The sequence below is a fragment of the Muscardinus avellanarius genome (genome assembly GCF_963383645.1).
Source record: "Muscardinus avellanarius genome assembly, chromosome: 16".
NCBI classification, from domain to species: Eukaryota; Metazoa; Chordata; class Mammalia; order Rodentia; family Gliridae; genus Muscardinus; species Muscardinus avellanarius.
The window spans coordinates 70,284,449-70,312,232 of NC_137802.1; the positions used below are offsets into that span (position 1 = coordinate 70,284,449).

At 56.6% G+C, this 27,784-nt stretch overlaps 1 protein-coding gene across 1 annotated transcript in view; it reads left to right on the forward strand.

Moving 5' to 3' along the window:
* The window catches only part of SEC14L1 (SEC14 like lipid binding 1), a gene marked incomplete at its 3' end in the record, with an annotated part of 47,068 nt that extends 27,473 nt beyond the window's left edge, over positions 1 to 19,595 (forward strand). The window contains exons 4-17 of the mRNA XM_080712621.1: positions 2,303 to 2,452; positions 2,549 to 2,680; positions 3,727 to 3,855; positions 4,474 to 4,708; positions 5,560 to 5,669; positions 7,877 to 8,066; positions 10,325 to 10,413; positions 11,421 to 11,491; positions 12,568 to 12,739; positions 13,305 to 13,439; positions 16,317 to 16,451; positions 17,484 to 17,735; positions 19,170 to 19,348; positions 19,490 to 19,595. Coding sequence (XP_080568747.1) covers positions 2,303 to 2,452; positions 2,549 to 2,680; positions 3,727 to 3,855; positions 4,474 to 4,708; positions 5,560 to 5,669; positions 7,877 to 8,066; positions 10,325 to 10,413; positions 11,421 to 11,491; positions 12,568 to 12,739; positions 13,305 to 13,439; positions 16,317 to 16,451; positions 17,484 to 17,735; positions 19,170 to 19,348; positions 19,490 to 19,595 — 2,085 coding nt within the window. The remainder of the gene's footprint in view (positions 1 to 2,302; positions 2,453 to 2,548; positions 2,681 to 3,726; positions 3,856 to 4,473; positions 4,709 to 5,559; positions 5,670 to 7,876; positions 8,067 to 10,324; positions 10,414 to 11,420; positions 11,492 to 12,567; positions 12,740 to 13,304; positions 13,440 to 16,316; positions 16,452 to 17,483; positions 17,736 to 19,169; positions 19,349 to 19,489) is intronic.
* Positions 19,596 to 27,784: the final 8,189 nt, after the last annotated feature.

The window sequence follows — 27,784 nt, forward strand, 5'->3', positions numbered from 1 at the left end:
GATTCACAATGTATGAATTGTACGTTATTCACAAAGAATAACGTGGAAGGCCCTCACCACGTGCCATGGCCAACCAACCCCTCGCGGGACGTCGCGCAGGCCCCGGGTGCCAGGGCGTGCAGCGTGGCCCTGCTGGCTCCCACGGCCACGCCCGCCCTCCAGCCTGCCCGCCTCAGCAGGGCTGCCGGCCAGCGGCCCCGCGCCATTCAGTTCTTTCCAGAGTGTTGAGGAAGTGCAGTCACACGGCCTGGGTCTGCTTGGGCTTTCTCCCAGCAGTCTCTGGGATTCCTCCAAGTTGTGGCCTGCATGACAGTTTGTTTTTCGTCCCCGAGTCCTGTTCTGTGGAGCACAGGCTGCTTAGTGGCCCCCTTGTTGGGGACACCACGGTGGCGTTGGCTTGAGGCCCCTGTAAGCGTCCCTGTGCAGGTTTCGTGTGCACGGTCTCCTTTCTCTGGGATAGACGCCAGGAGCGCGTGGCGGTGTGGCGGTGTGGCAGCTGCATGTTGGATGTTGAGAAACTACCCAGTGCTTTTCCAGAAAGGTTGTGCCATTCTTCATCCCTCCCAGCACTGTCTGGGTGACTCGGTTTCTCCAGCCTCGCCAGCACTTGGCCTCCGCGGCCTCACGCTGCCACCCTGGGGCCGTCCCGTCCTCGGGCTTCAGGCGTTTCCCAGTGCTCAGCTGCTCTCAGAAATCTCTTCACGTGCTTATCTGCGCTTGCTCTATGGCGAGATGTCTATTCCTGTCTTTTTTTCATTTTGTAATTGGAAGGTTTTTTTTTTTTACACTGTTGATGATTTTAGAAAATCGTGGTAAAAACATAGAACAAAAAATACCATCTTAACACCCATCTATGAATCTCAGGCCTGGCGAGTCATCCTAACCATTTGTAACCTCAGTAGTGCTGACTGTGTTGACGTTGCTGTGTGGCTAACCCACGGCGACTGTGTTCTTTGTAGTCTAGCTGTTGGGCATCTGTCAGATAGCAAGGTTCCTGTCTCAGCCTCCCAAGTACTGGGATTACAGGTATGCACAGCCATGCCTGGATAAGAGTCTTTAATTTTGATTGATTCTGTTTTATCTTCCTTTTATGAATTATGATTTTGGTTTCAGGTCTAAGAATTCTTTGCCTCATCCTAGCCCTGAAGGTTTTCTACTGTTTTTTATTATGTTTAAGTCCATGATCCATTCTGGGTTTTCTGTTTGTTATTTTTGCGGTACAGGGATGGGACCCAGGGCCTTGCACGTGCTCTGCGAGCACTCCACCACTGAGCCACACACACCCAGCCCTTTCTTTTTTTCCTACGGATATGCACTTGCTCCATTTACATTTATTAAAAAGACCATCTTTTCCTCCACTGAATTCTTTTGCACCTTTGTCAAAAAAAACAGTCGGATGAGCCAGGTGTGGTGGCGCACGCCGATAATCCCAGTACGTGGGAGGCAGAGACAGGAGGACTGCAGGTTTAAGACGAGCCTCAGCAAGCAGTGAGACTCCTCAGCCCTAGTGAGACCCTGTCTCTGAGTGTAGCTCAGAGGTAGAGGCCCCTGGGTTCCATCCGCAGGACTCCCCAGCCCCATGCAAACAGCCGGGTGAGGCTGGGAGGCAGCGCAGGCTGCGCATGTGCGGCTCTGGTTCCGTTCCCGCCCGAAGAAGAGGAGCAGGAAAGATGGGCTGGTCGTATTTGTCTGAGCCCGTTCTGGTTTCTGTCCCATAGACCTATGTGTTTGCCCTCTACCAGCACCACCCAGTGCCGTGGCCTGTGGCTGTCCCGTAAGCCTTCATACCAGGGTGCGTTCTCGCAGTCCATGAGTCATTTTAGCTCTTCTCGTTCCTTTGCTTTTCCATGTGAACTTTAAAATAATATTGCACGTGGCTATTAAAATGCTTGATGGGGCCGGGCACGGTGGCGCACGTCTGTAATCCCAGTACTTGGGAGGCTAAGACAGGAGGATCTGGGTTCTTGGACAGCCTCAGCATCTTAGTGAGGCTCTCTGCAACTTGGTGAGACTCTGTTTCAAAATAAAGAATAAAAAATAGGGCTGGGGGTGTAGGTTGAAGGTAGAATGTCCTGGGTTCCATCCCCAGACCCGCAAAAAAAAAAAAAAAGCTTGCTGAGATTTGGGGAGGAATTCCATCACACCAGACTGTGGTGTGGGCAGAATGGCCTCTCTGCTGCTGCTGCGCCCGTGGAGGCTCCTGGACGCTGCGGGCGCCTGGCCGCTCCTCCCGCTCGGGCTCCGCCCTGGCCCTCGCAGGCCAGTCTTCGCTCACTTCCTCGATTTTGCTTCTTACCCACAGGCCTATGAGAGGAGGTTCCCTACGTGTCCTTTGATCCCGATGTTCGTGGACAGCGACACTGTGAATGAATTCAAGAGTGAAGATGGTGCCATCCACGTCATCGAGAGGCGCTGCAAGCTGGACATCGACGCGCCCCGGCTGCTGAAGAAGGTCAGAGGGGGGCGGCGGGCGGGCCTCCAGGACGAGGCGCGTCTCAGCTCTCTTGCAAGTTAGTAAGCCCCTTTTCTCTTCATTTCTTTTTTAAAGATTGCAGGAGTCGATTATGTTTATTTTGTCCAGAAAAACTCCCTGAATTCTCGGGAACGGACTTTGCACATCGAGGCCCATAACGAGACGTTTTCTAACCGAGTCATCATCAACGAGCACTGTTGCTACACCGTGAGTGTTCAGCCCGGCCAGGAGAGCGGGGCCGGGGACCTGGGGGAGCAGGGCGGCCCTGTGCCAGAGGCCCCGGCGTCCAGACGGTGCCGCTCCCTCCTGACTCCTGCAGCACGGGTGGCCATCCTAGGACGGTTAAGGCAGCCAAGGATGCCTTGATTTTGCTTTTAAAAGTAGCCGGGCGTGGTGGCGCACGCCTGTAATCCCAGCACTCGGGAGGCTGAGACAGGAGGATCGCAGGTCCGAGGATAGTCTCAGCAAGCAGTCTAGTGACTTCCTGTTCCAAAAACAAAAGACAGAAAGGACTGGGATTGTAGCTCAGAGTAGAGTGCGCCTGGATCCAACCCCCGGTGCCATTAAGAAAAAAGCACGCAGCTTCTTTAGGACGTGTTTGCTACTTTAGGATGTATTTTGGAGGACCCAGATATCCTGCAGGTAGAGCCGAGGGCATCCTCGCTGCCTGCCAGCCTCTTTTAAGAACCTTCTTACCAGGTCACGAGCGTGTCCCCCGCCACGTCTGCTCCTTCACACGGAGGCCGAGCGAGCCGCTCTGAGTGTGTCGGGCCATGTCACTTCTTGGCTCAGAGCTCAGGCTCCCCGCAGTGGCAGGCGAGGCCCCGTTCTCCTGTGCACCCCTGCCCCGTGCCCCAGCCCCAGCCGGCCTGCAGTTTCTCTGTGTGGCGTGTTGGTGGCTGACCCGCAGGAAGCAGGGTCTTTCTTCGGTTGGCAGTGGAGAGCGCTGCTCAGGAGTATGCCTGGGGATGAGTGAGTGGGAATGGGCGTCCCGGTGACCGCCCTTCCCGACGTCCTGGAGGTGTGCATGGGCGGGGTGACCCCCCCTTCCTGATGTCCTGGAGGTGTGCATGGTGGGGCGTCCCAGTGACCCCCGCCCTTTCCCTACATCCTGGAGGTGTGTAGCGGCCTCGTGTGCTTTTGAGCCTCTGGCTGCGCCTGCTGTTTTCACGGAGGTGCCATTGTTAGGGAGGGAGAGTCCTGGGCGGCCAGCCAGGGAGCAGATCATCAGAGGTGCCTCCTCCTACCCACAGGTTCACCCCGAGAATGAAGACTGGACCTGTTTTGAGCAGTCTGCGAGCTTAGATATTAAGTCATTCTTTGGTTTTGAGAGTACAGTGGAAAAAATCGCAATGAAGCAGTACACCAGCAACATTAAAAAAGTGAGTCTCTTGGGGTTTAATGGAAAGGGAGGCCGGAGCCCCAGGTGCCAGTGCCAGGCAGAAGGGCTGGCGAGGCTTTCCAGCCACTCCCTGCACAGCACGCGCTTGGTCTCCGCCTCAGGTCTCGGGCTGGAGCTGTGGGGCGTGGGCGCCACAATGTTGGGCTGAGGCGGCAGCGACCAGCCCAGAGCACGCAGACCCATGCCTGGCCCGTGGGAGGCGCGGTTTGGACCGTGGTAGAGCGGGAGGATGGAGAGTCTCTGCAGGTGCTTTTATTTTAGGATAGTGCGTTAGAATAGGCCGGGTGTGGTGGCGCACACTTGTAATCCCAGTACTTGGGAGGCTGAGACAGGAGGATCGCAGGTTCAAGGACAGCCTCAGCAAGTAGTGAGAGACTAATCAACCTAGCAAGACTGTTTCCAAGTAAGAAATAAGATTGGTCTGGGAGTGTTGCTCAGAGGCAGTATGCCTCTAAGTTTAACCCTCAGTACCAAGAAATAAACAACACAAGCGCTTTGGCTGCTGTGTGTTCTGGGCGCTCCTGGCCTCGGGCTGCTTCCGTGAGGGCTGAGATAGAGCGCTGGCCGCGCACTTATCTCTGCGATGGCTTCCTTCCAGGGGAAAGAGATCATCGAATACTACCTTCGCCAGCTGGAGGAAGAAGGCATCACCTTCGTGCCCCGCTGGACCCCGCCTTCCATCGGGCCCTCGGCGGAGACCTCGTCAGCCAGCAAGAACCAAGTGGTTGCTGCGGCTGTCGTCGTCCCGGAGACGGCCCTCAAGGAGGGGCTGAGCGGGGAGGCCCTCGCGAGCCCTGGCGGGGCGTCCGAGCCTGTGGTGGGAACCCCTGACGGTGAGTACAGAAGCCGCCTCACTCTTGGGGCGAGGCTGGGGAGCCGCGTCTTCCTCTGCGGCTGCTTAGTGAGGCCCTCCCCCGCAACTCCACGAGACCCTATTCAAAATAAAGAGTAAAGCGTAGGGCGGGGGTGTAGCTTGCAGGTAGATTTCCTGTGGGTTCAGTCTCCGGGACCGCAAAACAAACAAAAACCTCAGTGGGCCACGTGGGGCGCGCACCTGCGACCCCAGTACTTGGGAGGCTGAGATGAGAGGGTGGCAGGTTGGAGGACAGCCTCAGCAAGTAGTGCGACTCTCAGCAAAGACCCTGCTTCAAAATACAACTAAAATACGGCTGGGGGTATAGCTCAGAGGTAGAATGTCCCTGACCAAAGAAACGCCACAAAACGAAGCCCACAGAGCCCCCCGTGGCGAGAACGGGCCCTGTCTTTGCCACGGGGTTCCTTCTGTTGTGCTCATTGGCTCGCGCCCCTCCAGTTGTGTCACTCCGTCGTGGAGACGTCTGTGTTCTCCAACACAGTAGCTCTGCTCAGGCAGATTTAGACGCGCCTGCTTGTTTTACATAGTGTTCTGTTTGCCCAGCCAGTCTCAGTAGCACTGAGACTTTGCAGATGAGATGTCCGATGGTAATCAGGGAAGGCATTTGAGTCGCAGGGCTTATCTGTGGTCTATCAGTGATGTGATCTTAAAGATGTGGACACTGAAGTTCCGGGGCGGCCGCCGCAGGGGTGTCTGCTGTCCACGGGGAGTCCCCGAAACTCCAGGAGCGCGCACTGACTCCCGGCGCTGAGGACTGCGGCCTCGGCGGCCAGCGCGCTCGTGAAGAATGCTGTGTAACTTATGTTCCAGATAAACTCGACGCAGACTACATCAAGAGATACCTGGGTGACTTAACTCCGCTCCAGGAGAGCTGCCTCATCAGACTCCGCCAGTGGCTCCAGGAAACCCACAAAGGCAAGGTCAGTTCAGCCGGTGCCGTAGCGGGGCCCCGAGTTGTGTTCTCGTGCGTGTATGCCAGGCGCCGGGCTGGGTGCCCCTCCCGGTCTGCGGGCCGTGGAGTCTGTGTGGCCTGTTGGCATCTAAGCCCCTTGCGGCAGGTTACCATGTCCTCCTGTGGATAAAGAGCTGCACTTTCTAAGCTTTACAGAGACGGGGTCTTCCAAGTGTTCATACATTTTCATTTTGAGAAGGTTTGGAAGGAGTTCAGAGGTTTGTCAGGGATTAGAGATGTTTGTGCTTTGATTCTGAGGTTTGTGTGAGGCTGCGGCCGCGTTATAGATGTGGTTACAGATGTGGCTTCCGTATGTGTCGCCTGCCTCTCTAGTTTTGGACGCTCTCTAGTGCAGGGCAGCTGGGGCGCGTGGCGCCGGCTGGTCTCCGGCTCTGTCTGTCCTGGTTGCTGGACACCACATACCTGAGAACAGCCACAGGAACACGGCTGCCACGTGTGTGTGCCGACCGCGTGTGCGCGCCGCTGGGCTGACTGCGCTCTCCTGGCGGCCGGCAGTCGAGCGCCTTGGTGCTCAACGCGAGGCGACGCGGGAAGCGCTGCAGCTTGTGCTCTCACGGTCGGTCGCGGCTGGTGAGAGGTGGGGCCGGATTTGCAGCGAGGCCATTAGGTACCAGCACCCACGTCTCAGCCGCTCAGCACCGCCGGGCTCGGCGCACGTCCCGGAGCGGGGGGGGGGGGGGGGGGCAGGCCTTTGCCCCGCACACTGCCTGCCTCCTGGTGCCCCTGCTGCCCGCCCGTGGCAGCGAGCCAGTGCCCACGGGGGAAGACTCCTGGCCAAAGGGGACTCGGAGCTTGGTCCGACCTGTGGATGGACGCTGGTGGGTCTAGAGAAGATCCCTGATGTGGGCAGCACCACCACAGTACCCAAACCAGCGTGGGTCGTGTGTAACACGTGCAGAAAAGCACATAGATCATAACGCGTGCGTCGATCAGTGTGTAGAGTTGATGCTTAAACCAAAACTGAAATGAAACAGTAAGGACGTTATTCATACTGACTTCCTGTGTGTTCTACCTCTGAGCTACCCTCCCAGTCCCTTAAAAATTGTATTTATTTATTTATTAATAATAATATTTATTATTTATTCATATATTTTTGCAGTACTCGGGATAGAACCCAGGGGCATTCTACCTCTGATCTACACCCCTGCCCTATTTTTTATTCTTTATTTTGAAACAGGGTCGCACAGAGTTGCAGAGGGCCTCACTGAGTAGCTGAGGCTGGCCGCAAATGCGATCCTCCTGAGTGCTGGGATGACAGGCGCACCCACCGCGCCCGGCTTTGTTTCTCTTTTGAACAGGGCCTCACGGTTTGCGGAGGCCACTCTTCAGCCTGCCATCCCGTCTCCGCTCACTGTGATCGGCTCTGGTACTGACTTTCTAAAGTATCAGGGAGAATTCTCCTAGGAGCAGCTGGGTTTTGCCTAAATTTTGAAGCGCCAGAGTCAAACCCAGGGCCTCACACATGCTAGGCAAACCCTGCCGCGGAGTCCATTTCCCGCCCCAGCAGCAGCAACTGAAACTTAGCTGCTCGCTGTCAATAAGAGGTGGGGTCTAGCCTTACTCTCTTAGCAACTTGGTGTTTTCCTTGGCAATCTTTTGCTGTTGTGTTTGATGCAGTATTGGGAATTAAATGCTCTACCATTGAGCTACACCCCCTTCCCTTTCAATGTGTGTGTGTGTGTGTGTGTGTGTGTGTGTGTGTGTAGCACTGAAGATTGAACCCAGGGCCATTCTACCTCTGAGCTACAACCCCCAGCCCTATTTTATTCTTATATTTGGAAACAGGGTCTCACTAGGTTGATGAGAGTCTCACTACTTTGCTGAGACTGTCCTGGTCCTTTGCTCCTGCCTGGGCCGAGTGGGCCCTGGCCCATCTCTCCTGTCTAGGGCCTAGGTGGGCCCTGGCCCTTCTCTCCCTGAGGGCTCCAGGGCCTGCTACTTCTGGGGCAGCAATGCCACCTCCGCCTCTCCCTCCAGTTCAGTGCGATCCTCTGTCTCATGTTCCCAGGTACTGGGATTGCAGGCCTGCAGCACCACGCCCGCGTCCCTGCCCACTCTGAATGCCCGTTTGGGGTGGCCTTGCTGAATTGCTCCCGGCCTTAGCTCGCGCCCCTTGTGCCTCTCTCAGCTGCTTAGCACAGCTCCCTCTTCCAGATCCCGAAGGATGAGCACATTCTCCGCTTCCTACGCGCCCGGGACTTTAACATTGACAAGGCCAGAGAGATCATGTGTCAGTCCTTAACGTGGCGGAAGCAGCACCAGGTGGACTACATCCTGGACACCTGGACCCCGCCCCAGGTCCTGCAGGACTACTACGCGGGAGGCTGGCATCACCACGACAGAGGTGCGGGGCCTGCCGCTGCGCCCGTCCTTACCTGGTCCTGATGTGTCATGGTGCCTGGGACCTCCTGCCTGGGCCGGGTGGGCCCTGCCCTTCTCTTCCTGCTTGGGCCTGATGGGCCCTGGCCCTTTTCCTTCACAGGGCTGGACGGGCTCTGGCTCTTCTCTCCTGCCTGGGCCGGGAGGGCCCTGGCCCTTCTCTCCTGCCTGGGCCGTGTGGGCCCTGGCCCTTCTCTCTTGCCTGGGCTGGGTGGGCCCTGGCCCTTCTCTTCTGCCTGGGCTTGGTGGGCCCTGGCCTTTTGCTCCTGCCTGGGCTGGGTGGGCCCTGGCCCTTCGCTCCTGCTTGGGCTGGGTGGGCCCTGGCCCTTCTCTCCTGCCTGGGCTGGGTGGGCCCTGGCCCTTCGCTCCTGCCTGGGCTGGGTGGGCCCTGCCCTTCTCTTCTGCCTGGGCTTGGTGGGCCCTGGCCCTTCTCTCCTGCCTGGGCTGGGTGGGCCCTGCCCTTCGCTCCTGCCTGGGCTGGGTGGGCCCTGCCCTTCGCTCCTGCCTGGGCTTGGTGGGCCCTGGCCCTTCGCTCCTGCCTGGGCTGGGTGGGCCCTGGTCCTTTGCTCCTGCCTGAGCCGAGTGGGCCCTGGCCCATCTCTCCTGTCTAGGGCCTAGGTGGGCCCTGGCCCTTCTCTCCCTGAGGGCTCCAGGGCCTGCTACTTCTGGGGCAGCAATGCCACCTCCGCCTCTCCCTCCAGTTCAGTGGGGTCTGCTGTGACCCACTCGAGCCTGTGTTGAGCAGCGCTGTGCTCATAAAGGAACGTCAGTGCTGCAGACCCTTAGGAGAGCTGTAAAACATCAGAAAGTGGGGGCTTCATTTCCACTCTGGGCCCCAGGCAGGGCGTGGATCAAGGACAGTGGCGTGGTGCCCAAGAGGGAGCCGGCCTCTGTGATAAGCTTCAACCCTCTCGCTGGCCTTGTGCACCTGCCAGGCCCTGCAGGGACCTGCGCAGAACTACAGACACAGAGGGCCGCCTCTGCTGCCTCCGAGCGCAACCCCTCAGCGCTGGGCTCCTGGCTCTTATTTTGCCTTTCTTTCTTTCTTTCTTTCCTTCTCTCTCTCTCTCTCTCTCTCTCTCTCTCCTCTCTCCTCTCTCCTCTCTCCTCTCTCCTCTCTCCTCTCTCTCTCAGCTTAATTGGTTGTATTTCTCCAGATTAATTTTAGTTTTACTGATTTTTTTTCCCTTCTGGTACTGGGGATTGAACCCAGGGGCATTCTACCTCCAAGCTACTGAGGGCCTCGCTGTGTTGCTGAGGCCGGTTTTGAACCTGCATTAATTCCTCTGTCTCAGCCTCTTAAGTACTGGGATTATAGGTGGGCACCAGCACATCTGGCTAGTTTTATTGATTTTTATTGAAAACAATATTCTGAAGCCGGGCGTGGTGGCACATGCTTGTAATCCCCGCGCTTGGGAGGCTGAGACAGGAGGATCGCGCGGGTTCGAAGCCAGCCTCGCTACTTAGTGAGGCTTTCAGCAACTTAGACCCTGTTTCCAAATAAAATATTAAAAAAAAGGTCTGGGAGTATAGCTTGGAGGTAGAAAGCCTCTGGGTTCCACCCCCAATACCACCAAAAAAAAAAAAAGAAGAAAACAATATTCTGCCTTGTGACCTGATCCTTAAGAAGTTTGGTAGTCAGGCACTGACAATGTGTCTTAACTGTTGGAGGGGAGCCGACAGGGTGGCACAGTGAGCTCTGAGCTAATCAGGAGGCAAAAGCAGGAGGATCGATGTTTAAGACCAGCTTAGGTATCTTAGCAAGATCCCTTCTCAAAACAAAAACAAAAACCTTAGGGGGCTGGGATGGAATTCAGTGGCAGAGTGTTCCTGAGTTCAATCTACCAGCACCACCCCCCCTCACAAAAAAGTTTTTGAGCTGGGCGCAGTGACGCGCACCTATAATCCCAGGACTTGGGAGACTGAGGCTGGAGGATGCCATTAAGGCTAGCACGTGGTAACCTAGGCCCTGCTTCAGAATGAGAGACAAAAGGCTGGGGTGGAGCTCAGAGTGGAGGCCCCTAGATTTGGAGGAGGTGGATGAGCTGCTGTGGCTGCAGCGGGCTCAGGTGGAGGCCAGCCCAGAGCGCAGGGAGCACCTTTGCTTGTGAAGGGTCTTCGCTGCCTTCCCGCTGAGCCGCCCAGGGCTGCTGCAAAGGGTCTTAGAGGTGTGACCGGCGTTGGCAGGGAGGGGCTGACCGCAGCTCTTCTCCCTCCCCGCAGACGGGCGGCCTCTCTACGTGCTCAGGCTGGGGCAGATGGACACCAAAGGCCTGGTGCGAGCCCTCGGGGAGGAAGCCCTGCTGCGATACGTAAGTGGCCCGCCGCCCTGCCAGCGGGAGGGGGTTACGCCGGCTTGCCTTCCCATAGCGAGGAGAGCCTGGCGTCTCATGTACACCACTTTCCCAAGAGGATGCAGGAGGTGTAGATGCTGAGCCGGGCGTGGTGGGTGCGCTTGCCATCCCAGCGTTCAGGAGGCCGAGACAGGAGAATTGCGGTTTATGGGCAGCCTCAGCTACTTAGGCCCTTTGCAACTCAGACCCTGTTTCAAAATAAAGAATTTTTAAAAATCGGGCTGAGCATATAGCTTAGAGGTAGAATGTCCCTGATGCCACCAAAAAAAAAAAAAAAAAAATGCTTTTCACAGCAGAGTCCTCAGTAGAACCAGTGCACTGGGCTGGCTTGAGGTCCTCTCGCCAGGGCTCTCCCAAGACCCCCGCAGTAGCCCTGCCCGGGTCTTTCCCCTGACACCGCCCCTGCCAGCTGCTGGCCTCTCGGCCCGGACGGTGGCAACACCTGCTGACCTCCCCTCTCCAGAGAAGGATCGACTCCTTCAGCTTAAAAACAAACAACGGAAGCTTTCAAAAGGCACCCATATGTCCTGTCACCTAAAATGCCCATGCTGGCACTTGGCTGTGTCTTCTCGAGGATCTGGGCCCGCCCCAGTGTGTGTGTTTATGGATATGCACACACATTTATATGCTCACACACCTAGAGATGGAGGGCCTCCTTCCCGGGGGAGCGCTTGGCCGCTTTGACAGCTCTGCCCGGGCCGGCAGCGGGGGCCGTGGGCTCCACAGGCCCCGCCGCCCCATTCTGCCGGCTCCCAGGGCCCGGCCTGCTGACGGCACGAGGCACGGCCGGCGCTTTGCCTCGGCCCTGGCGCTCCTTCCCGTGCGAGAGAGAAGAGCCATGTCGGTGGCATGCGCTTAGGTGTCCCCACGGGCCCGCGCCGGCCGCCCTCGCGTGTCCCTGCCCTCCTGCCGGCCGGCTGCCCCTGTCCTGGCTCACTGTCCCCCTCGCGGCCCTTCGTGCCTAGGTCCTCTCCATCAACGAGGAGGGCCTGAGACGATGCGAAGAGAATACCAAGGTCTTCGGCCGGCCCATCAGGTAGGTGGGTGGCCTTCCTCCTCCTTATTTTGGGTACCAGGTAAGTGTGTCTAGTTGGTATTGGGAGCCAGAGTCTGCTAGTTGGCCATTTTTTCTAAGGCGTTCTGAAAGGTAGAAAACAGACAAGCGTGTGATAGGGTGAGCTGAGAGGGCGGTTGCTGGCTTGCGTGTCCCTGTCCCCCTCGGCCGCGGCTGCCTCGGTCGGGTGGCGTGCCTGCCTGGTTGGTCTGCCTCGCCGTGGGGCCCAGGATGGGGTGCTTGTTCACTCTGCTGTCCCCTCCAAGCTCCATGAGTGCCTGGCCGTGCTGCTGATGAGGGCGCGCAGCTGTGGCGCTGTGCGGTGGCCCCACAGAGGTCTGTGGGCAGGGCGGAGGTGGCCCTGCAGAGGTCTGTGGGCAGGGCGGACGGCTCACTGCTTTCTGAGCTCCACCCGGCAGGGATTTTTTTTTTTTTTTTTTTTTTTTTTTTTTTTGCAGTACTGAGGACGGAACACAGGGGCATTGTACCTCCAAGCCACACACCCCCAGCCCTATTTTTTAGTCCTTTTATTTTTGAAACAGGGTCTCACTGAGTCGTAAAGGGCCTCGCTGAAGAGCTGAGGCTGTCCATGGACTGTGATCCTCTGGTCTCCACCTCCCGAATGCTGGGATTACGAGTGTGTGGCACCACGCTCAGCTAGGCAGGGAGTTTGAGGAGTCTTCCTGCTGTATCCTCAGCTCCTCAGGAAGCGCTTGCCTCAGTGAATACGGTGGCAGAGTATCAGTGCCCTCGAGCACAAGTGTGTAAGGGTCCAGCCGAGTGCCCGCAGCAGCGGGGAAGCGGCTCTGCGGGTCGGGTGCACCTGCAGGTGGCCGGGGTCTGACGGGCTGTTCCTCTGCTCAGAGACTGCAGCTGCCGCACGACACCCTGTTACAAGTAGATAGGTGTAGCCCTCATAGCACTGCAGTTTTAAAACTAGTGCATATTTGGAAGTGGCTATCAATGACTGTTTTATAACAAAGAAGGGAAAACTTAAGTTAGGACGCAGTCGGCCGAGTGCGCCGTCTGTGGAGTGACGCCTCCGCGCCGTTCCGCAGCTCGTGGACCTGCCTGGTGGACCTGGAGGGGCTGAACATGCGCCACCTGTGGAGACCCGGCGTCAAGGCCCTGCTGCGCATCATCGAGGTGGTGGAGGCCAACTACCCCGAGACGCTGGGCCGCCTCCTCATCCTCCGCGCCCCCAGGGTCTTCCCTGTGCTCTGGACACTGGTGGGTTGACATGGCCAAGCAGAACGCGGGCCGTGCACGCTCAGGCCTCTGACCTCACGTTCCTAGTCGGGGAAAAACAAAAGAAAAGTGCAGAATTTGTCAGATTTTTTTTCAGGAGAGGGGAAAAAAGCAAAACTCTTTTGAGTATCCTAATGCTGTGCAAATAGACTTTACAGAAAAAGTATATCAAACTGATTGCTAGCCAGGCACAGGAAGCTGAGATAGGGGGATCCCAGATTCCAGGGCAAAATAAAAAATGCAAAGGTCTGGGGTCTAGCTTGAAGGTGGAGTGGGCACTCCACCACCGCCCCAGCCCGCAGTCTTCCGCGTGGCGTTGGGGATTGAACACGGGGATCCTGCCTCCAGACTGCGTCTCCAGCCCCCTTTTGCTCAGCTGCCCTCCAGCCTGTGCTTCTCCCATCTCAGCCTCCAATGCTGGGATCACGGGCGTGTGCCACCCTCCTGGCTCCAGCCCCTGACCTTAGTAGCATCGTAACTTAAATCCTTGGAAGTGAGATAGCAAGGCCAGTGGTTTCACCGTCCGGTCCTTTCTGATTCCTTGCAGGTCAGTCCGTTCATCGATGACAACACCAGAAGGAAGTTCCTCATCTACGCAGGAAATGACTACCAGGGGCCCGGGGGCCTGCTGGACTACCTCGACAAGGAGATCATCCCAGATTTCCTGAGCGGGGAGTGCGTGGTACGCATCAGCCAGGACTTGCCAGGCGGGAGGGAGGCGCTGACGGGCACGGAGGAGGCTCAGAACTTTAAGTTTGGGTTTTGTTGGTTTTTTTAGTTGTCATCTTTGACCAAAGCTTGAGCTGTGAAATACTGATGAAAATTCTTTGAGAATTTAATGTTCAGTGCTGCTTACTATATTCACACTGCATTGTTGTGAATTATTTCTTTTACCTGTTTTAGAGGAGCTGGGCATTTTTTAAAAATACTATTAAAACATTGAATCAGGGCTGGCAGTACGGCTCACTGGTAGAGCGCTTGCCTAGCCCGAGGCTCGAGGCCCGGGCTCCGTCCCCAGCGCCACAAACCAAAACCAAATGGAAAATAATCAGCTCCCAAGCTCTCAAGATCTCTTCCTCGACAGTAAATAAACCAAGAGAACGTTTTATTATTATTTTTGTGGCACTGAGAATAGAACCCAGGAGCATTCTACCTCTGCGCTGCATGCCCAGCCCTATTTGTTTTGAAGCGATGTCTCCTGAGTTGCCGAGAGCCTTGCTGAGTTGCTGAGGCTGGCCAGGGATCTGTGATCCTCCTGTCTCAGCCTCCCAAGTGCTAGGAATTACAGGGGTGCTCCACCAGGATAACGTTTTTAAGCTGGAAAAATTAAAGGAACTGGTTCTCTTTTATGTAAGTTCGGGATTTTAAGAAAACGAGATGCTGGATAATCAACCGAGGGCCTTCATGTCTGGACCGTGTACTGTGATGCAGGACCCAGGGCTTAAACCTCGAGGCCTTGCAGCCCACACACAGCCAGTGTGTGTGCGCGCTAGGAAACTCGAGCCCGTGGAGCTGTCCCCGGGGCTCGGGGGCGGCCAGAGCCGGCAAGGCAGCAGGCTCCTGTGGGCGAGCTCTCTGGTCACCCTCAAACCGAGGTTCTCGAGCCTCTTGCGGTGCGCACACTCTGGGTTAGACTCATGTAGCTGATGAACTAAGTGAGCTTCCAGGGGTCTGCCCCAGTGCTTAGAGGAATTAGAACACCCGGGAGTCGTGCTCTCCATTCACCAGCTCCACTTGGAAGAATTGCAGGCATGACCTCAGTACCGTGCACAGAGCAAGTAAATTACAGGACCCGGACTGACCAAGTGCCCGTGGCGTTAGGCCGTGGCGCCGGCCAGTAGAGACAGACCTGTAAACTGCCGAGTCCACAAGCTAGTGATCTGCGCGGTGAGTGTGGCTGGAGCTGAGCCGCAGCGGAGGCAGACCGGCTCCTCACCGGGTCCGGCTGCCTCTGCCCTCGCGCCGACACACTGATGTCTCAGCAGGCGAGCGCTTTCCACTGGCCGCCCCCTGAGACCGCCAGCCTCCTGAGCAGCTGCCCGGGCTGGGGGCTGGGGGCTGCGAGGAGCCGCAGGGCTGCCCCGTGGCTCGTGGCTCGAGGGCCTCCAGGGCTCCTCGGCCGGTTCCTCACATGGCGCGATTGCTGAGACAGTGGTCCGTTCATGCTCTGCCGGAGCTGAAGGCCAAAGTATTTCCTGTGTATTGCCTCCCAACACAGAGCACTTGGGTTTATGAACTTCAGCATTAAGTCACTGTATCAAGGTCAGAAAATCTATATTTATAAGTTCTAATTCAACTTAGCCTACTTCAAGCATTTTCAAAAAATGTGGTCCATGGATTGTGTGTGGTGGAGCCTGCTTGTAGTCCCAGCATTTGGGATTACACTGAGACAGGAGGATCCCAGGTTCGCTGCCAGCCTCAGCTACTTAGGCCTCTGCAACTCAGTGAGACCCTGTTTCAAAATAAAGAATAAAAGCTAGGGCTGGGGGCGTAGCTCCGAGATAGAATGCCCCTGGGTTCCACCCTCATTATTGCAAAAAAAAAAAAAAAAAGTGTTCCGGTCCTCTGTCTGGCTGAGGTCACACGCTAATCACTTGACCCAGCTGTACAGGAGGCCGTATTTACTCATAACAGTTGATTGTGATTTCCTTTTGTATTATTATTATTTTTAGTGGTGGAGATGGAACCCAGGGCTTTGTACATACTAGGCAAATGTTATACCACCAAGTTAAATTCCCAGCCCTGATTATGATTTTATATAAAAATAATGCTTAGCCAGGTGTGGTGGCGCACGCTTGTAATCCCCGTGCTTGGGAGGCTGAGACAGGAGGATCACATGGGTTTGAAGCCAGCCTCAGCTACTTAGTGAGGCTCTCAGCAACTTAGTGAGACCCTGTGTCCAAATAAAATATAAAATAGGTCTGGGAGTATAGCTTGGTGGTAGAAAGCCTCTGGGTTCCACCCCCAGTACCACACACACACAAAAAAAATCTTAATAACTATTGGAAATAAAATTCTTTATTTTTTTTTGTGATACTGAGGATTGAACCCAGGGGCATTCTCTACCTCCAAGCTACACCTCCAGCCCAATTTTTTATTCTTTATTTTGAAACAGGGTCTCACTAAGTTGCAGAGGGCCTCACTAAGCAGCCATGATCCTTCTGTCTCAGCCCCCCGAGTACTAGGATGACAAGCGTGCGCCACCATGCCCAGCTCTAAAACTCTTTTCTTAACATGATGTTTTTCTTTACAATGAGTAAAAATTATTTTAGTTCTTACATAAGCCAGCTTTGGTCATTGAGTCTAATGCATTGTATTAGCGTGAATTCAATGATAAGCCTGCTTCAACTTGTTCTCATTTATTCAAACTGAACCCCATGTGGTTAAGTAGCTTTTTAAAAAGTATTTTGCTAAGTGGTACAGAATATTTTAGGCCCTTGCCAGTGGTTTGCGTTTCTAAGCCACTTGGCGAGTTGGAGTGCCTGGGCCGCAGCGCTGGCTGGCGCTGTGTGGAGGGTGCCTGTTGGCACAGCGTTCACGGCTGTGTTTACACTTTTAGTGTGAGGTGCCGGAGGGCGGACTGGTCCCCAAATCTCTGTACAGAACAGCGGAGGAGCTGGAGAATGAAGACCTAAAGCTCTGGACCGAGACCATCTACCAGTCTGCAAGCGTGTTCAAAGGAGCCCCACACGAGGTACCCGCCCCGCAGACGGTGTCCCTCAGCCCCGCTGGCCGCCCCGCAGGTTCCCTTAGGCAGCGGCTCGCTTTTCTGGTCTTTGTCTTTAGGTTTCGTTAACACTTGGCATTGAGTCTCTGTAAATGTCAACACTGAAGCACAGGCCTCTTCTAGATAGAAAGTCACCGTGTGACCGAGTGCCATGAGTGTCTCCTCTCCCGGCCTCGGCCTCGGCCTGCCGGGAGACCCTCGGCAGAGGCAGAGAGCGTGCCTCCCCGGCAAGGATGTCCATGCCTCCCGGGGTCACGCGGTGCTGACAGCGAGCTCTGCTTGCTCTTTTACTAGGTCTTGGTTGCTGAAGGTTCACGCCTGTTTGCCCCCCTGCTGTCACCCTGGGGCGCAGAGGCGCCCATCTGGCACCACCCGGTGCCTGTCCTCATGGCGCACGGCTGGCAGCTGCTGGCCCCTCTGCTCCAGGGTGCTGTGGCCGTCAGAGGTCCTGGCATGGACGCAGTGCTTTTTCCTGAGCAGGAGCGTGGTCCAGTGTGGCCAGGAGCCGACCCGGGTGCCTCCCGCCACATTCCACCCAGCTCTGGCCATCCTGGGCTGGGAACTGTATTGGTGCAGGAGGAAGTCCGGTCTCAGGCGGGCACTTGGCACCCAGTGCCGCCCCCTCAGGCCACGCTCGCCTCTTCCCGCTGGTGCCTGTGGCGCCCTGGCTACACCCCCCCCCCCGGCCCCGGCCCCTTCCTGCTGTGTCGCTAGCTGCCTTCCTCCCAGGGCTGGTTGGTCTGGGAGGACCCTGTCTTGGAACACTGCCTGGAGGGGGTGCCAGGACATCTTTGGACTGTATGTGCCGGTCACCAAAGGCGCAGAGTCCCATGCGTGCAGAATGTGCTGCAGACACTGTTGATTGAAAGCGCAGAGATGGATGGTTGAGCGGCGCGGCGTGAGGAGCACCACCGGCTGGGACGCCAGGGCTCCTGTCGCGGCACGCGCGGGGCCTCCTGCGTCAGGGTGGTTACGCATGGATCCGGCTTCTTTTTGCAGATTCTCATTCAGATCGTGGATGCCTCTTCAGTGATCACGTGGGATTTTGATGTGTGCAAAGGGGACATTGTTTTTAACATCTATCACTCCAAGAGGTCACCTCAGCCACCCAAGAAGGACTCCCTGGGGGCCCACAGCATCACCTCTCCGGGCGGCAACAACGTGCAGCTCATTGACAGGGTCTGGCAGCTGGGCCGGGACTACAGCATGGTGGAGTCGCCGCTGATTTGCAAAGAAGGGGAGAGCGTGCAGGTGAGCCTGGCTGCACAGCTCATGCCCTGGCCCTGCGGCTGCTCGACGCGAGGGCACGGGCTGCCTGCTTACACTCAGGGCCGTGGAGGCGGTGAAGGCACACGGCCCTGCAGGGGTGTGGACCGTGCCGGGCCCCACTCGAGCAGGGCACCCCCCAGCAGTGTCCACACAGGGGCAACCGTGACAGGAAGGGACGGCGCACAGCCAGGCGGGCTCCACACGCTGCCGCTGCCCTCTGAGGAGGATCGCTGTAGCAGAAGCCAGAGAGCTGGGGCTGCCCACTCGCCCCCAGCCAGCGCACAGTTAGGCGGAAAGGGCGCTCATCCGTGCGGGCGGCCATTGTGCTTCTCCCCGCTTCTCTGGCCTCAGTGGAGAGGCACAGCAGCTTTCCAGATTAAGTCTGTCAGGGAGGTGGTCTTGGATGCAGAATGAAAGGCAATGTTTTTATCTCGTTTTAAAATATTGACTAGCCGGGTGTGGTGGTGCATTCTTGTAATCCCCAGTACTCGAGAGACTGAGGAGGATCTGAGGAGGATCGCAAGTTCAAGGCCAGCCTCAGCAGCTTAGTGAGATCCTGTTTCAAAATAAAAAAATTAAGCCGAATTTGGTGGCACATGCATATAATCCCAGTACTTGAGATGCTGATACAGGAAGATTGCAACTTGGTGAGATGCTGTTTCCAAATAAAACATTAAGTAGGGCTAAGGGTGTCACTCAGAGGTAGAATGCCCTTGGGTTCAATTCCTAGTACCTAAAAAAGTAAATACAAAATTTAAACAAGTAAATAAATAAAACAGGACTGGGAATGTAGCTCAAAGGTAGAATGACTCTGGGTTTTATTCTCAGTACCACAATAAATAATTATAAAATAGTTAACATTTTTGCCAGGCCCTGTAATCCCCGCACTTGGGAGGCTGAGACAGGAAGATCGCACGGGTTCGAAGCCAGCCTCAGCTACTGAGTGAGGCTCTCAGCAACCTAGTGAGACCCTGTTTCCAAATAAAATCTAAAATAGGTCTGGGAGTATAGCCCGGAGGTACAAGGCCCCTGGGTTCCACCCCCAGTACCACCAAAAAAAAAAAAAATTTTGTGAACATTTTTAAGCTGTGTGTGCCACCACCAGCCTTAGTTCCAGAATTAACAGAGAAGCTTGTCACACAGATTGGCCTTCAACTTTAGACCGATGTCATTTTGCCCCAGAGTGCAGAGAAGGTGTTTCCCGCAGGCAGGTGGCCTTTCCTGTCCCTTCCAGCGAAGCAGAGGGCTCCCGCCCCACCTGCTTCCTCAGGAGGGAGAGGCTTCCCGAGCCCTGTGCTGTGTGGGGCCAGGCCGCAGGTGTGTGGCCTGTGTCCCTGAGCTCCCGACAAGGCAGCAGTGCCAGGGCCTCCGTGGGGGCGCAGGCCTGGCAGCAGCCCTGAGCTCCGGCCTTCGCAGGGCTCCCACGTGACCAGGTGGCCAGGCTTCTACATCCTGCAGTGGAAGTTCCACAGCATGCCGGCGTGCGCGGCCACCAACCTGCCCCGCGTGGACGATGTGCTGGCCTCGCTGCAGGTGTCTTCCCACAAGTGCAAAGTGATGTACTACACCGAGGTGATCGGCTCTGAGGACTTCAGGTAGGCCCGTGGGCCTCGGGGCTGCTCCCGGTGGCTCTGGGCAGTGGTCACCAGTGGGGCCTGCCGACCGCCCCGAGTTTGCCGGGGAGGCCGGGCGGGGAGTCCATGGCGGTGGGTCCTCACCGTCCCGCACCTTCGCAGGGGCTCCATGACCAGCCTGGAGTCCAGCCACAGCGGGTTCTCACAGCTGAGCGCTGCCACCACCTCCTCCAGCCAGTCGCACTCCAGCTCCATGGTTTCCAGGTAGTGCCACGAAGCTGCACCTCGTGTGTGGAGGGACACCGCCAGCCGCGGCCACGCCGTGTCCTCTCGTCCTCTAGGTAGCAGATAGCACGCCCGATGGCGGACGTAGTCACTTGGTCCCAAACTATCTGGACAGGTAGTTTTAGCTCTAACCCTGATTTTAACTAAATAGCCATAGATTTTGTATACAGCGTGCACAAAATCAGACCCGAGCAAAAGGGCTCTCTCGAAAGAAAAGTAGTCTGTATACCAGCTAAGAGACTGACTTTGTCTCAAACGTTGATGCAAAAAAAAATGTTTCCAACAAACTCCACCTTGTCCACTAGCGAATGACCACCTCCTCATGCCGAGCGGAAGCCACGCCCTCCCCAGGCTGCACCGCGGCCCTTGGCCTAATCAAGATGGTCGGTGGATTCGGTGGCCACCCTCGAGGTCCCTCCCCTCTGAGGACCCAGCCCAGGGCCACCCAGGGCTGGAGCTCTGGTGGGGAGCTCCAGAGTGGGCCGAGGCTCAGGAGGGCCCTGGGCTCCCCAGGACTCCAGGAAACGCCACCATCATTAAACGTTCCTTTCTCTTTCCTCCTCCTCAGACCTTTTGATGTTTTTCAGAGCAGGCTCTTCTGCCCGTGAACCCGGGAGGGGCTGTCCCTTTCCTCCCGCCACTCTCCCTGCCCTGAGCAGGCCCCTGCCCACTCCAGAGGGAGCTGGGTGCGGTGGGCGCCGGGGGCAGGCGGTCCTGCAGGAGGTGTGAGTGTGTGCAGGTGGCCATGTGCATGTGTCGTGGGGCTGGGGCTGCGCGGCTAGAAACTGAGCTCGAGGAGCGCACGAATCCACCGGAGCGAGCCGTGCGAGCTTCTGCCGTTCGCGCTTCTTCTTGACCCACTCGTGAAGCCGGCTGTTTTCTAGCGGCCCTCATTCTCATTCCCAGCGCTTAATGGGAAAAGCAGATGGACGTGCAGCCGTGTTTGGGGCGTGGCGGGGCCTGTAAAGAGCGGGCCAAGCCCACACGCGTCGCGGGCACCCAGGTCCTGGACTGAGACGTCCGCAGGTGGCTCTGGAGGCGCCCATGCCCCCGTGCCGGGGAGCACGGGGAGCGGAGCAGCCCTTCCCGGTCAGCGGCCCCGGCCCGGCCCACCGCTCCTGCTGGGGCTTGTCTCCAGGAAGCCCGCCAGCCCCAGGCCCGCCAGCCAGCCCTGCATCTGGGTTCTGAGGACCTGAAGATGGGCCCTTCTCTCTCTCTCCCTCTCTCCCTCCCCTCCCCTTCGTCCTCCCTCTCTCTCTGTGTCTCAGATGGCGATTTTGCTGACAGCTGCCAAGAAAATTCTCCATTCAACTGTCCACACGTGCCCAGAGATGTTTATAGAACTATTTGAATTGCAGCCATGTCCCCTCCCAGGCTGAAGAGCTGTCCTTTCTAAGCTGGTTCAGAAGTGGCACTGTTCTGTCCCAAAGAGCTGAATGCAGCTTTAAGAGCTCGGCCGCGCGCGGCGTGGGGTCTGGTGTGTGGTGCGTGTCTCCTTCAGGGCCCTGCTCTTTGAGTCTTTGAAGATGCTGCTGGCATGTCCCCTTTTAGGACTGACGAATCTTTGGTTTTCCCTCCTCTGACTAGTGTCTTAATTCACTTTTCTTCCTAAATTCATTATCTGCATATCAAATTCTCTACATGTTTTGTAAACATATTACCTCACTCTTGGTAATACAATACTGATAGTCTTTAAAAGATTTTTTTATTGTTACCAATAATAAATGTGAACTGTTTAAAAAAGTGTCCTTTCTTATTGTGAAAGTGTCTCTCCCTCGCATTTGAAATTCCTAGGCGTCAGCCGGGCCCGCACTTGTCATCCCAGCATTCGGGAGGCCGAGACAGGAGGATCGCGGTTCACGGACAGCCTCAGCTACTTAGTGAGGCCCTCTGCAACTCAGTGAGACCCGGTTTCACAATAAAGAATAAAAAACGGCTGGAGGTGTAGCTCAGAGGTACAGTGCCCCGGGTTCCGTCCCCAGTGCAACGAACGAAAAAGAAAAAGAAAAAAATTCCTAGGAGTCTAGAGATGGAGGAAGAAGAGGCCCTCCAGTTGTCAGAGCAGGGCAGGCGTTCGCATGTTGTCAGGAAACAAACCACCGGAGTCAGTTTGGCTTGAAAAGGGCTTTAGAAAGAAAGCCGGGACCCTAGGAAGGCCAGAGGGGCACTCCTTCCCAAAGCATCTGGCTTGCCAGACTTCCAACCCGAGCCGGGCATGGCAGCCCACGCTCGTAATCCTGGACTTGGGAGGCTGAGACTGGATAATCGCAGGTTCAAGGTCAGCCTCAGCAATTTAGCGAGGCTCTCAGCAACCTAGTGAGACCCTGTTTCTAAATAAGAAATGAAATTGGTCTGGCCATGTAGTTTGGATGTGAATGCCTCTGGGTTCAATTCCCAGTACCCCCCACACACACACACACAACCCGTAAAACCTGTGGACTTGTGGACTTGGTACAGGGAATTGAACCCAGAGGCATTCGAACCCTGATCTATACTCCCAACCCTTTTTATTTTTATTTTTTAATTTTTGGTGGTACTGGGGTTCCTGGAAACCCTTCTACCTCTGGGCTACACTCCCAGACTTATTTTTTTTTTGGAAACAGGGTCTCTTAAGCCAGCACGGCTGGCTTTGAACCTGTGCAATCCTCCTGTCTTTGCCTCCCAAGCGCGGGGATTACAAGCATGCGCCACCACGCCTGGCCTCTTTTTTATTTTTTTATTTTTGTCTTGAAACAGGGTTTAAGTTCCTGAGGCTGTCCTGTCTCAGCCTCCCAGGTACTGGGATTACAGGTGAGCACCACTACATCTGGCTTTGAAGTGTACACTTTAAAATGGTAAAGGTAAGCCGGGCATGGCGACGCGCACTTGCAATCCCAGTACTTGGGAGGCTGAGGTAGGAGGATCACAGGTTCTTGACCAGCCTCAGCTACTTAGTAAGGCCTTCTGCAACTCAGACCCTGCTTCAAAATAAAAAATAAAATTGAGCTGGTGGTGTAGCTTGGAGGTAGGATGCCCCTGGGTTCAACACCCAGTACCACAAATATAAAATAAATAGGAAAAGTTTGATATATGTATTTTATCACATTAATAAAGACATCTAGCAGCGTGTGGTGGCACACACCTGTAATCCCAGGACTTAAGAGGCTACGACGGGAATCTCGAGTCTGAGGCCAGCCTCAGCAACTTAGGCCCTGTTTTGAAATATAAAGGCCGGCAGCGTAGTTCAGAGGTAGAAGGGCCCTGGATTCAATTTCTAGTACCACACCTCCAAAAATTCTATGGACGTCACTTACAACAGAGCTAGGTTTAGGCAAGTTAGCCCCAGACCACAGACAGGTGTAGTGGAGACAGCTCCTGCGGCCCCCAGGCCTGCCGCGGTCTCCGGTGGGGAGGAGGCAGAGGCAGAGGCCGGACGCCCCGGGTCCTGAGGGGAGGCTGGAGCTGTGAGCCCAGCGCAGCAGGAGGGGCCCCTGGAGCTGCCCCCCCCCCCTGGCCTGGCAGCCCCTCTGCTTCATGCCTGCCCTGCCTCAGGAGGGCTGTGGGGAGAGGCTGGCTGGAGGCTGCAGGGTCTACCCAGGGCACCCAGGGCAGGCAGGCCTCCCCGTGGCATCTTTGCGGTTGCCTAACACCAGATCCTCAGCAGCTCTGACTGGCAGCCTCTAAGCCTGGCGGCCCCGGGTAGAATTCTGTGAAGGGGCCAAAGGGTGAGTTCATTTCTCGTGTGTAGACTCCAGGTCCAGTGCTCCCGGGGAACCCAGGTTGATCTTGGAGCTGCAGGGTGAGCGCTGGGGTCAGGCTGCTGGGCGCCCTTCCTGAAGGCCTTCAACGTGCCCTGTGCCTCTGCAGCAGGGACCGGGAAGCTCTCCCGCCAGGCCTGTGGGCCAGGGCCTCTTCACCCCGCCATGCCTCCCAGACCTCTCTGCACCCCATGGTGTTGAGACCAGTTTGTCAGAGCAGGACCAAAGCTGCCTGGGGAGAGCACAGCCCCGGGGTCCACCCTGTCCAGCCCGGCGCCCCTGGCCCGCTCACCCGCTGGCTCCTTGGAGCCTCTCTTTGGCCACGCACTGAGGTCAGCCCTGCCTCATCCCCGGTTCCAGCCCAGTTACACATGAGGGGAAACGGAGGCCCTGAGGGACTGGGTAATATGCCCACCGTCTCCATTCACAAATGGGAGCAGGTCCGGTCCAGACCCAACCCCTGCTCTGCCGACCACGGTTTTATATCCCCTCTCCCCACCCAAGCAGAGGGGACAGTCCCCAAAGCCAGCCTCATATCAAAGCCAGCCAGCTGGCCTGGGGGCATGTGGCTGGGAGGCCAGCTCCATCCCAGCCCTTCTCAGAGCCTCACGAGAGGAGGGGGCCGGGCACCAGCAAGATACAACCTCTTGTCTCCTTGTTCTTAGCGGGTCTGGGGGCTCAGCACAGTCCTGGTACTTGGGAGGATCGCAGACTTGAGGCCAACCTCTGCAACGTAGGAAGACTTTGTTTCAAAACAAAAAGACCTAGGGAGCCGAGCATAATGGCGCACGCTTGTAATCTCAGTACTTGGGAGGCTGGGACAGGAGGATCCAGTTTCACGGCCAGCCTCAGCTACTTAGACCCTCCGCAAATTACTTAGGCCCTGTTTCAAAATAAAGAATTAAAAAAAATCAGGTTGGGGGTATAGCTTGGAGGTAGAATGCCCCTGGTTCCATTCCTAGATACACACACACACACACACACACACACACACACACAGACCTAGGGGTGTAGTTCAGGGGTAGAATGCCCCTGGGTTTCATCCCCAATACCAAAACCAAAACAAAAGCCCTTGCCCCCAAACACCCCCAACTCTATTTTTTATAATTTATTTTGAAACAGGGTCTCACTGAGTTCCAAAGGGCCTCACTAAGCAGCCGAGCTGTCTGCGAACCGCGATCCTCCTGTCTCAGCCTCCTGAATCTTAGGGTGGCCAGCGTGCGCACCAGGCCCAGCGGTGCTGGGGGCAGCGACAGCTGTGGAAACCCCACCCTGCAGGAGCAGGAGAGCAGGGGACACTGGCTTCACTCCTGTGGCTGCCTCCGCTTGTCCCCAGCTGTCAGTGTCCAGCCTCAGTCCGAGCTTTTCTCCCCTCCTGGAGACTCTGACCAACCCTGCTCTGTCGCCAGAACAGGCAGCGGCAGAGGCCCTGGGCGGCGCTGGGAGAAGGCGCCTGCCTCCCTGCGCTGGGCCGTCTGGTGCAGCAGGTGTTACCGTGCTGGGCCTCCGGGCACCTGGCCCTGTGAGATCCTGGGGCAGGGCTGCTGGGATTGTGGTGTGATCTCCTTCCGCCAGCTGCAGCAGAGACGGAGGGCGCCCAGCTAGGAGACCTGCGCCACGGTGTGAGCAAGCAAGCGGCGCCGGGCACCGGAGGCGAGGGGCGGCCCAGGCTCGAGGCGCTCCATGGGGACAGGCACTGGGCAGTCGGGCAGAGAGAGATGGCCGCGGGGGCAGGATTTGGGTTCGCAGCCAGCGGCAGCTTGGTGTGGGGATCTCGGGAGCCACTAACGTTTACAGGAGTCGGGACGAAGACAGATCAGGCTGCCCAGGCCTGGGCAAGGCCGGTGGGCTGGGGTAGGGAGCAGGGGCCGGCGAGTACTGGGGCCGACTTGCTGTCAGGGCTGCGGCACCATCCACGGCTGGGGCTGCCATGTCTGAGCCGGTGAAACCACTGCTTGACCACTACAGGGGGTCCTGCAGGGGCCAGATTCCTGCTAAAGGACACGGGAGCACGTGGCCACTGTGATCCAGTGCTCAGCCCTGGGGCCTCGGAGACCCCTGAGGTGGCGGTGGCGGCAGCAGCAGCAGCAGCAGCAGCAGCAGCACCAGCAGCAGCCTTCTTGTCTGTGACCTTTTCAGGAAACTTCCCAGGGCCGGGAGAGTGAAGGTACCCGTTGCTGACAGGCTGGGTTTTGCTGGGGACCTGGTATAAGCGCGCTGCTCTCTGCTGCCCCCTGCTGGGGAATGAGTGGGAGGCTCTGGGGTTTTGGAAGCGAACCGAGAAACTGAATTCTGCAAGATAGAACAAAGACCAGGCACTTACTGTAATTTGGATTTAGGCATCTGTTGATATTTTCCATTACTCTGGAACTCAATTTTGGGACCGCAGGACCTAGCTAAATAATGCTGGCGGGGGAGATGTGCGGCATAGCAACGTGTTCAGAGGTGCTGGTGAGTGGGGCGTGGTGGTGCACGCCTGTGATCCCGGTACGTGGGAGGCTGAGACAGAACTTAGACCCCGTTTCAAAGCAGAAAGTAAAAAGGGCTGGGGATGGAGCTTATAGGTAGAGTGCCTCTGGGTTCAGTCCCAGTACAAAAAAAGGGGGGGGGGTGATACAAACTGTACAGTCAGCACAGACCCAGGTTTTTGGATTTTTAAATTATTTTTGGTGGTACTGGGGGTGGAACCCAGAGGCTTTCTACCTCCGGGCTATGCTCCCAGACCTTTTTTATATTTTATTTGGAAACAGGGTCTCACCAAGTAGCTGAGGCTGGCTTTGAACCCGTGCGATCCTCAGACCCAGGATTTTGAACGTATCCTCTGCACGCTTGGTTGACTTGTGAATATAAAGGGCTGACTGCATAGATTTTCGAAGTCCAGGTTTGGACGGCGCCTCTGCCGCTAGACAAGCCCACGAGCAGATTCCAGGCTGAGCCTGTGGACTGGGAGCACAGATCCCGGTGCAGGGACAGAGCCTCCCCTTTCTTATCTCCCCCCCCCCCCCCCCAGTAATGGGCATGGAACCCAGGGGCATTCTACCTCTGAGCAACACCCCCAGCCCTATTTTTTATTCTTTATTTTGAGACAGGTCTCACTGAGTTGCAGAGGGCCTAAGTAGCTGGGGCTGGCTTCGAACTGCGATCCTCCTGTCTTAGCCCCCGAATGCTGGGGTGACAAGCGTGCGCCCCCAGGCCCGGCTTCCCCTTTCTCATCTTAAGTAACTCTTCCTCCCTCCCTCTTTATAATTATTTTTTATCCTAGGAAAGTCGTGGGTCCTAGTGAACATTTCAGACAGAACGGCAGGGGGTAGAGCAGAAACAAGCTTTCCCTCCTCCCGGCCCCCTGTGACTCCCCCCGTGTGCGCCCCGCTCCCCGGAGCCGCCGTGAGCATCCCCGCAGGACGAGCAGGATGCCCTGCGCATGCGCGCTGGCCGCCCCGCGCCTGTCCACCTTGGCTCAGGCTGCTCGTGGCCGCTATTTTTTATTTTTTGTGGTACTGAGGATTGCACTCAGGGGCATTCTACCTCTGAGCTACACCCCTAGCCCTATTTTATTTTTATTCTGAAGCAGGGTCTCGCTAGCTGAGAGTCTCACTACGTGCTGAGGCTGTCCTCGAACCTGCAATCCTCCTGTCTCAGCCTCCCAAGTACTGGGATTGCAAACCATGCCGCAGCACGCCCGGCTCATAGTTTTAGTTTTTTACATTTAAGTCTGATGCACCGGATGTTGGATTTTGCATAAAAAGCGAGGACTCTAACAAGTCCTAAATGATTCTCTGAATTTGGTGACTGTGTGACGAAGCTTGTTTTCGCTCTTTGAAGCTCCTGGAGAAATCCTCCAGGGGCTGCTGCTGGGCCTGGGGTAGAAAGGCTGTGGAGGGGGAGGGGCTGGCGCAGGGCCAGGCAGGGCCAGGCCCAGCCGGGCAGCCGCCTGGGGCCAGGTAAATGGTTGTTAGGAGTGTCGGTGCTGCTGCCAGGGGCCTCCGGTGTCCGCCGCGACACCTTGCGTGACCCCAGTGGGCGGTGGCCTCTGACCCGGGCAGCAGAGTGCCCTGCTGGACACGGCGGGGTCCTCTCCAAGGTGCCCACCTGCGGCCGCATCCCTGTGCCAGAGTTCAGTCAGCCGAGACAAGCCGCCAAGAACCAAGGGGCCGTCTTCCGAAACGAGGGATTTACTTTCATTGCCTCATTTTTAAACACGTCAGCGTGCTTCCCAAGAACCGTGTGGTTTGGAAAATCACAAGAGAAAGCCGAAGAGAAATGCCAGCTGGGGAAAAGTGGGGACGCTTTGCCCGAGCTGTCTTCCGGAACACCGGCTTGACTCACTGAGCTCGTGTGCCGGCCCCGGCTGTCTCTGGGCCTCATTCCTTGTGCAGGGTCCAGTCTCCATTGTGGGTTTGAAAGAGGCAATCAGGTTTTTATTAAAAAGAAAATA